The 9,908-nt window shown below is 48.1% G+C and overlaps 1 protein-coding gene across 5 annotated transcripts in view; it reads left to right on the top strand.

The window, feature by feature from the left end:
* LOC118549667 (zinc finger protein 256-like) overlaps positions 1 to 9,908 on the top strand; it is a 58,681-nt gene that overhangs the window by 33,247 nt on the left and 15,526 nt on the right. For 3 of the 5 annotated variants that reach the window (XR_013444186.1, XR_013444185.1, XM_078062872.1), the window contains exons 1-2: positions 5,190 to 6,527; positions 8,885 to 9,011. The exons of 1 other annotated variant lie outside the window; for it this stretch is intronic. Coding sequence is in view for 2 of the 4 variants with exons in the window: in XM_078062872.1 (XP_077918998.1) it covers positions 6,495 to 6,527; positions 8,885 to 9,011 (160 nt within the window). In the remaining 2 variants the exon portion in view is untranslated. Of the gene's footprint in view, positions 1 to 5,189; positions 6,528 to 8,884; positions 9,012 to 9,908 lie in introns of those variants that run through there. One more of the 5 variants, XM_078062874.1, reaches the window with a different exon arrangement.

The following is a 9,908-nucleotide window of genomic DNA, read 5'->3' as shown; positions in this document are numbered from 1 at the left end:
AGAAAAGTTAAGGGCGCCTGGGTGGCTCAGTTGGTTAAGCGACTGCCTTCGGCTCAGGTCATGATCCTGGAGTCCCGGGATCGAGTCCCGCATCGGGCTCCCTGCTTGGCAGGGAGTCTGCTTCTCCCTCTGACCCTCCTCGCTCTCATGCTGTCTCTCATTCTCTCTCAAATAAATAAATAAAATCTTAAAAAAAAAAAAAAAAAAGAAAAGTTAAATGCTTCAATTTGTTCACAAAGGAATAGTCATATTTCTGTAAGTCATAGATATCTTAAGAGAAAATTTCCTTAATCTGGAAGAGCAAACATTAGAGAACCAGCAATGTTTCAAGCAAGAGTCACGAAACTATAATCATTTTTCCCAGTTCACTTAGTCCCACATTACTATTCTTGTTCAGTTTGAATGCAGCTTTAGTTAGTTCTGGAAGTTCTTACCCATTTTAGTTTTGATCTTAAAGATATTGAATACCTGTATTTGTCCTAAAAATCCTTGAATCTCCTTGAAGATGAAACATATTTCATAAGAGAATAAGAACTATAAATGACAAAAAACCCTCAAAAATGGACATGGTTAAAATTCTGATGACAGGTTACAATATAGCTGACAAAGAAATCCAGTTATTTCTGTGACATGTAACACTTCAATAATCAGAATATCAAGTGATGATGACCTTATATCAGAAGGTAACATACTGGGCGCCTGGGTGGCTCAGTCGTTAAGTGTCTGCCTTCAGCTCAGGTCATGATCTCAGGGTCCTGGGATCGAGTCCCACATCAAGCTCCTTGCTCGGCAGGAAGCCTGCTTCTCCCTCTCCCACTCCCCCCTGCTTGTGTTTCCTCTCTCGCTGTGTCTCTGTCAAATAAATAAAATCTTAAAAAAAAAAAAAGGTAACATACCAAATAAACAAGCCTAATTAGTCAAAGAGACTTGTTTACAATTCAAATCTGGGGAAGTTTGTTTTAAAAACCTCAGAAAGTTTTAAAGCACATGCCTAAATAGGATTACAGATTATTCAAAACTTAAAACTTACTTATTTAACCAAGGTGACAATTAAGAGATTCCAAAGGCAAAATGTAGGGTTATATAGTTAGCAAAACTTAGCTCCTTTAACATTTGGTAAGTTTTAACTAAGCTATCAAAGACCTAATAAAGACAAAACATAGAAACTGGTTTTCTAGGCAGACAAAAGAGAAAAAAAACTTTGTTTACATTTTTTTTTTTTATCAAGTGTAAACCAACAATTCAAGAAAACTTTTGTCTTTTGAGCAGAAAGAAAAGCAGAATTTCAATCTTATGCCAGCGTACTTTTAAAATCCATTTTAGGGACGACTGGGTAGCTCAGTTGGTTAAGCGTCTGCCTTCAGCTCAGGTCAGGTCATGATCCTGGGGTCCTGGGATCGCATCCTGCATTGCGGGGGGGGGGGGGTCCCTGCTCAGCAGGGAGTCTGTTTCTCCTTCTCCCTCTGTGTGCTCACTCTCTCTCAAAGAAATGAGAGAGTGAGCACAAGCAGGGGGAGTGGCAGGCAGAGGGAGAGGGAGAAGCAGGCCCCCTGCTGAGCAGGGAGCCGGATGCAGGACTTGATCCCAGGACCCTGGGATCATGACCTGAGTGGAAGGGAGACGCTTAACCATTGAGCCACCCAGGCGCCCTAAATTATTTAAAAAAAAACTAAAATCCATTTTATTTCTTAGTCCCTCCTGATCACACATAAAATTCCTTTCCAAAGATTTGCCTTCACAAACTTTCTACAACTTTCCTTTGCATCTAGATTTTTGTCCCAAGCCATTTATTTTCAAACCACAAGTCTCATTTAGGACAAAATTACCTTCTTTTACCTTCAACAAAAATGTGTTCCCATTTCTTATTTCTTTCTTACATATCTCCTACTTTTCTACATACAGAGTTGCTTCCCTTATTTCCATCAGTCTTAATTACATTTAGCAGAATTTTAACTTAGAAACCTTAGTGTCCAGTGAAGACTAAGCAGTAACCAAGTGTAAACTATCACACCAGAACTTTTTTTAGATGGCAGACTTAGCAATTAAGCACAAAGCATGTTTATCAACAGACCCAAATATCTGCAATAACAGACCCAAATTTTTCTGCAATAACTTAAAAACACAAACCTGTGTTCAGTAATCAATGCTTTAGCACTCCATTCTATTTGGAAAAGACCTAGATGTCCAATGAATTCAATCCCAATTATCATCCAAGCAAAACAAGACTTTTTGAAAGCTATCTTATTTACCCACGAAAGCTTCGAGACAGACAAAATGAACCATTTTAGGGCACAACTCTAAAGACCTATCTATTTAATTAAACCAAACTCAAATTAGTTTACCAAATTATATTCCACCTGGATCCTCCTTTTTTTTTTTTCAAGAATGTTTATTTTTAATTTTTTTAGTACATCATTAGTTTTTGATGTAGTGTTCAATGATTCATTAGTTGCATATAACACCCAGTGCTCATCACATCACTTGCCCTCCTTAATGTCCATCACCCAGTTACCCCTTCCCCCCCCATTCACCTCCCTTTCTGCAACCCTCAGTTTGTTTCCCAGAGTCAAGAGAGTCTGTTATGGTTTGTCTCCCTCTCTGATTTCTTCCCATTCAGTTTTCCCTCCCTTCCCCCACTATCCTCTGCTCTTATTTCTTAATGTTTCACTGGATCCTCTTTTCTAAAAGTCAATTAGTTTGTTCCCCCATGTCAATTTTTACATGAGACATGGGTGGGGAAATCTGAAGTGGGCACTGTTAAGTCTAGGGGGCGCTGTTCTCGCTCCTTGACAGTGAGGGGAGAAGGAGCCATAGTACCATAGGCACCGAAGCTGGTCTAGAAGCAAGTTATACAGGCCGCACCCAAGGGGGTGCAGAAACAGGAGGAGGGTGAATGGGAGACAGAAGCAAAGTGCTGCCAGAACGTAGAGAAAAGGGGTTCCCGGTTCTAAAGCTCATCCAGTTGGACAGATGAGCAAACACCATGTTTTGTTTTGTGTTTTTTTTTTTAAGATTTTATTTATTTATTTATTTATTTATTTGACAGAGAGAGACACAGCGGGAGGGGGAGCACAAGCAGGGGGAGTGGGAGAGGAAGAAGCAGGCTTCCCGCGGAGCAGGGAGCCCGATGCGGGGCTCGATCCCAGGACCCTGGGATCATGACCTGAGCCGAAGGCAGACGCTTAACGACTGAGCCACCCAGGCGCCCCAAACACCATGTTTTTTTACCAGCAAGTGGAAGTAAGCAGTCCATGGTCAGGCCGGAGAAGGCTTCCCCGAAAACAAAGGGAGTTTCAGCAGCTGCTTGGGAATATTCCTTAAAGTCCCCATCCTGAGGTAGACTAACCACAGCTGGCTCCAATAATAGCCATTGACCCGGGAAATGAGGGAGAAGCCCCCACATTTGGGGGAACAGTAAGAGAGAATAAGAGTCAGCATTCCCTTTGTTAGGGATGGCCTGTGTTTCCTCCAGCAACCGGGGTTTATTTGGAGGTCTACTTAGATAATTATCATCCAATAAATCAGGAGGGAGTTTACTGATCTGGTTACTGACCAAACATGTTCTGCAAGAGGCCCTTTAGGTCCAGGTCCTGATTTACAGCCCCGGAAGCCTGGATGGACCTAGGGAATCTCCATCTATTTTCCCTGTTTTCCTGCATAAGAGGTCTGATAGATCCTACTGAGGCCATGCAGCGCCTTTCTTAAATTTTTCTTTTTTTTTTTTGGAAGATTTTATTTATTTATTTGAGAGAATGAGAGAGAGAGAGCACATGAGAGGGGGGAGGACCAGAGGGAGAAGCAGACTCCCCGCTGAGCAGGGAGCCTGACGCAGGACTGGATCCTGGGACTCCAGAATCATGACCTGCGCCGAAGGCAGTCGCTTAACCAACTGAGCCACCCAGGCGCCCTCTTAAATTTTTCAATCTGAATTGTTTCCAGTGGGTTAAAAGACATCCCAGGGGAGAACCCTTGGGAACTGAAGAAGAGACATGGTCCATTACCAAAAAGCACCACCACCACCACCACCACCACCCTCAACGCCTGGGTGGGATCCCACGCAGGATGTGTCAGAGGTTCCGGGTGTTAAAAGCAACTAGAGGCATCCCTCAAATGAAAATCGCTGTTGATCACCATCCTGTCTTGCCAAGAAGGCAGGCCTGCCATAAAAGGCCCCATAGGAGAGATGCTAGCATCACCCCCAACCCTTTCCCTACTGCATTCTAGGCTATAGATGGGTGCCTGGCATATGGACCAAAATACCGTGCTTTGGAGGTCATGCCTCGAAGGTCAAGCCTTATTTTACCTTGTCTTGAAAAACCCGCTGTTTTTAACCCATGGAAAACGCTAGAAAAGTTTTACAGGGGGAAATTACCCAATTTTGTAGTTTAAGTAGTTAGTAGAGGACACTGACAGAAAACAGTTAAGATAGAAATCCATCATGGCCTAAGGGACATTCCAACACACGCAGTATTTACAGCCAACTTGTCTAGGAAACGTGCTGGTTGGGTTTTAATTCAATCAGGTACTGGTTTCGGCCAGCTCCCAGTGGCGTTCTCACAGCCGGAAGCGAGTAAACCAGAGATGTGGAGGGGATCACATTAGACCAATGAAGAGGAAACCTCACATGGGAGTCAAGATTGGTAGCCGTCCTGCTGACTTAGGTGACTGTCCCATGCCCAAGGCAGACAACTTTGCATAAGGACAGGAATAAAGAGAGGGCATCAAGTTTCTGGGTCTTATTACCATTCCAGTCATGGTACTAACTTCCAGCCAAAAGACAGTCTTTCTCCTCCCTGAAGAGAGGCAATGGGCTGGAGGATTGTAGCCTGAGCAATCGACATGACAGTGTTCCAATAAGACCGTACTCCCTGAAAAGCCCCTGAAATGAGAGTAAAGGAAGAGGAGAGAAACAACTCACCAAGTTTGCCCCAAAACCCAGTCCAGATTAAAAGACTCAAAGCCCCACATTTGGGTGCCAAATGATGTAGTTTTGGAATGTTGATGAGGTCCAGAGCCAACAGCCAAGAAATAATTCCTGAGATGTCTTTGGTGCAAAAAGGTATTTTATTAAGCACGGGGACAGGACCCATGGGCAGAAAGAGCTGCTGCACATGGCGGGGTGGGCCGGGGGGAACGGTGTATGAGGACTGGCTGGTTATATACTTGAGAGTTGGGAGAGGTAAGGAAAAAGGGAGGTGTCCAAAAGGTATTTCATATGCTAAAGAAGACCCTAAGCATCCTGGACTCCTTGCTATTATCAAGCTAATATTGTCTTTTCTTCTAGCAAAGCATTAACCTTAAGATAGTTGGAAGTTTCCTGGAGGAATGTCACACATTATCATACCCTGGGGGGGTGGGGTTGTGGGGTGTTAGTTTGTGCTTTCTCCTCAGCTTGGCTTGTGCTCCCTCAAGACTAATAAGACCCTTCTGTCCCCAAAATAAGGTGACTTCACCTGACATAATCCTTTTTTTCTGTTTGACATACTTGTCCTATCTTTTTTTTTTTTTTTTTTAAGATTTTATTTATTTATTTGACAGAGACACAGCGAGAGAGGGAACACAAGCAGGGGGAGTGGGAGAGGGAGAAGCAGGCTTCCCGCTGAGCAGGGAGCCCAATGCGGGGCTCGAACCCAGGACCCTGAGGTCATAACCTGAGCCAAGGCACACGCTTAACGACTGAGTCACCCAGGCGCCCCATACTTGTCCTATCTTTAAAAACCTTCCCCTTCTGTAAAGCTTTGGAGCTGCCCTCTACTTGCTAGATGGATGCTGCCCAATTCACAAATCAATGAATCAAGCCAGCAAACCTTTACAATGTGATGGGTTGAATTTTTGTTGCTTGACAGGAACTAATCTATTGTTCCCAACTAATCCTACTGAAACTTATGAAACTGACTGTAACACCTCAGGGTGCAAGCATTTGAGGAGCAGCAACATCTTTCCACCTCTGCACAGACTCTTATTTCTGAAGTGCTGTACAAAATAATATGTCAATTAGTTCAGTAAAAGTATTTAAGAGCATTTAAAATAGTTTTCTCTGGAAGCTGACTGACGTTCATGGAGTCTGAAAGCACAGCTCTTCTCTGCCTTTAACGAGGAGCAAATCCCGTCCCCCCGGCGAGGAGCAGCACTTTCCAGCGTCCCTCAGGGTGCCACGTGACCGTAGCTGGGCAACTCCAGGGTGGGGGACCCCCTACCGGAGACCGCCGGAGCTCCGGGAGCCACCCCACCCGGAAGAGCCCGGCCCCGAGCGCGGAGCGAGGAGCCAATGAGGGAACAGCACACGGCGTTTCTAGGCGAGCGCATCCCCGGGGGCCGGACTTCCGGTCTCATCCCCCAGTAGGTCTCTTTGCCTCCGGTTGGGTCTGTTTGTCCCGTAAGGTTCCGGAGCGCGCGTCAGGATCCGCGTGACTGATCGTGAAGACGCGAGGGGAGGCGCTGTCCTCGCCGCACCCAGTGGAGTCCGGGTGTCCGCTGCCGGCCCACCGAGTCCGATGGCGGCGGCCGCGCGCAGGGCCCCGGCTCAGGTGAGCGCTCGTCCCCCGGGCCCTCCCGCCGTCCCCCCACCCAGAGCCCGAAGGCCCGAGCGCGGGGCGCCGGCTCGCGTCCCTGCGGCCCAGGCCCCGGTGTCCGGGACGGGGAGGCGGCGGCGGGCGGGGGCCCCGTGCGGGAGCGGGCTCGGGGCCGAGGGCGGCTGGGGCCGAGGCTGGAGGGGGCTGCGCCAGCCGCGGGGACCAGCACGTCGCCGTTCTTCGTGTCAGGAGCAAAGTGCAGCGCGGCCATGAGGCCCGTCCCCGCGCTGCCCGAGAAGGCCGTCTGTCGTGGCGGGAGTGAGGTGGGCTGAGGCGGGGGTGACTAGGCGTTGTCTGGCCGCCGGAGAAGAGAGCCCGCCGCGGGGGTCGGCGAGGAGGCCGGGCGCCCAGGAGGAGGGCACGGCAGGCGGCGGGGGCTCTGTCCCCGGACTGCTCCTCGGCCCGCCTGGATGTGGGAGAACTGGCTGACTGCTGGTGTATGTTCTGAGAAGGGCTCCGGCAGACCGGGGTGCTGCGGGTGAGAAGAGAGGGGGAGGGAGGGAGGGCCCCGGGCTTGTGGTCCGTGAGCCTTAAAGATAAGGTGAAATGTGGCGGTAATTTTATCTGCACGAATGGGTTTCTGTGGAGACGGAAGTGGACTGCAGTTTGGAACAAACAGGCCGAGTCCGAACAGAAGGCCGGTGTGGAGAACGGGAGAGGTGGGCTTTCCTGAGGGGAAGGCGGCGAAGTCGCGAGGCTGTTACAACTGCAGGTCCCCTGGAGTGAGCTGGGAGTTGTGGCTTCTGATTGGCTGAGCTGTCGGGTGGGGCGGTCAGGACAGACGGTCTTCGTGGGCCTGTGCTGGTGAAGTACTATCCCCATATAAATAAGGTCAAGTCCCTCTTTTGCTGTTAGGTCTGCAGTCCAACAAGGGGCAGTGCCTGAGGGCTCCCACCCCCTCAAGCCTGCAACCTCCTGATACCATTTTAGTGAGGTTTCCTGTTATAAATTTACCCACTTCCTAACAACTGAACGGTTGGGAGCTAGCGTTAGACAGATGGAAGGTAGCAGTAGGTTGATTGTCCTTGGGGATGTCCTCACTTGTTTTGACATTGTTTAGAATCTTAGATGTTTCAGAGAAGTATGAGTGATGGCAACAACTGGGCAGCTGGACAGGAAATTTTGGGAAACTGGGGGAAAGTTTCATGATGGAGGGTTTGAAAATTGATGGCTACTGTGTGGACCAGGGTGGAGATGTGGATCACATTTAGGAAGGGAATGCAGAGCATAGTGGCAATGCTGCTAGTAGGTCAGAGGGTCCTAGTAAAGTCTGCTGAAGAGTGGTTTTCTTCCTCAGCACGTGGTTGGGGTTGCTGGGCATTGTGAACACAGGTGAAGGGGAGAGAATGATCTGGCAGATACATGGGCAAGGCTTCCATGGGATGATGGGACAAGAGATGGCTGAGAACATCTAAGATTAATTGAGACAAGATGACAGTGAGGCTGGGGCTGCTGTTTATTCAGTGCTGTAGGCTTCACCAGAACTTTGTGGTCAGCTTTTATGGTGTCTGGGGTATTTCAAAGTCTTGCTGCTGGAAAAGGTCTGGAGAAATGTGGTCATTTCTGCTTTGCTCTGCCTTTAGTGCTGGGGTTTTCAGAAAGGTTTGGAGGAGGGTAGTGGGTTCTGATTGTTGATGGACAATATGGGCGGCATAGAAGTAGAAGATGGTCTGTGAGTATCCAAAGTAGACATGTGGTTGGGAGTGTTATTGAAGGGAGGATTAGAGGCAGGTGAGGAGGGCTTCTCAGCAGCATTTGAGGCTTTCCCTCATTTGGGATCCCTGAGAGTCCTGGGGTGGGACTGGAACCTGTTTGAGTTTGTCAAACATCCTTTGGATGTCATGTGACAAGCACAAGTGTGAGTCAAGGGAGGATCCTTTGGTGTGGGGCAGGAAGGTGTGGGAGTTCATCTGTGGGGTCGTGAGAGTGGTACAGTCTACAGAATCCTGTACACATGGAGGGGAAGTGTGAGCTAAGGGCCTCAGCACCCAGGTATTGAAGACTTCCTGGTAGAGCAGGGCCTATAATTGGCTGTCTTGAGGGCACAGCGTGGGAGACTCCATGGGAATATCGTGGCAGGGGGATGGGACCTTGCAGGCCAGACCCAGAACTTAGAGTGCATCCATGTGTCCCCCTGCCTGTTACTGCTGAGGACTGAACACTGATTGATGGGAAGGTGAGAGGAGAGCAGCATTAGAGGCACCAGGACCTGGTATTTATTCTGATGTGGGGAGACTGGGGTGGATGTATGGGGGGTTGGATTGTGGGTTCTCAGAGAATGTTCATGGTTCTAACTTTTCCTTTCATGGTAGTGTGGTGTGACCTTTGAGGACATTGCCGTGTACTTCTCCTGGAAGGAGTGGAGGCTTCTTGATGAGGCTCAGAGACAGCTGTACCACCATGTGATGCTGGAGAACTTTACACTTATATCCTCACTGGGTAAGGCCCTCAGCCTCCCCTTTGACCTGGACTAGACTCTGTACTCCCGTGTCCCCCCCTCTGCATTTTCCAGGGTAGGTTAGTCCTTCTCTCGTGTGGACTGTGGACACTGCTTGCTTCCCCAGCTTTCTGGGTAGTTGCTTTTGTTGCTAGCTGTGAGTTGTTGGTGTACCCTTTTCTCTGCCCTGCAGCCCCAGTACCCTCTGTGCTGAGCCCTGATTGGATAAGATTAGAGGTCAGTGGTCATGCCGTGAGGCTGATGGATTGCAACTTGCTTGCCCTCTCCCTGGCTGGGTCCGTGTGTTCAGATCCGTGCCATTTCTGTGGCCCGGGTTTTGCACCCTTCCTTTAGGTGCCATTTCCTTGTGCCTGAAATTGCAGGCATTGGCATGTTTACTACTTAAGTGGACCATGGGTTACTTCTCAAGACTGTCCTCTATGGTTCTTTCAGTAGTGTTTACATCTCTTCTTCTACCTGCCTCGCTCCATTCATCTTTGTGAGGTATGATTGACAAAATTATATTATTGAAATTATATTACATAATAATTTGATATATACATTATGAAATTAGTGTAATTTTTTTTAGATTTGTTTATTTGAGAGTGAGAGCGAGAGAGTGCGTGTGCACGTGCTCATGAGCAGAGAGGAGGGGAAAGGAAGAGAGAAACCCAAGCTGACTCCATGCTGAGCGGCGAGCCTGAGGTAGGGCTCAGTATCACTACCCTGAGTCTAAACCTGAGTTTAGACATCACAACCTGAGACTAAACCAAGAGTTGGACACTTAACCGATTGTGCCATCCAGGCGTCCCTACATTATGAAATTATCATCAAAATGAAGCTAATCACACCACCATTACTTGACAAAATTACCTTTTTTGTTGGTGGTGGTTCGAAAG

Source organism: Halichoerus grypus, chromosome 15 (genome assembly GCF_964656455.1).
Source record: "Halichoerus grypus chromosome 15, mHalGry1.hap1.1, whole genome shotgun sequence".
Classification (NCBI taxonomy): domain Eukaryota; kingdom Metazoa; phylum Chordata; class Mammalia; order Carnivora; family Phocidae; genus Halichoerus; species Halichoerus grypus.
This window is presented reverse-complemented; position numbering and strand designations above follow the sequence as displayed.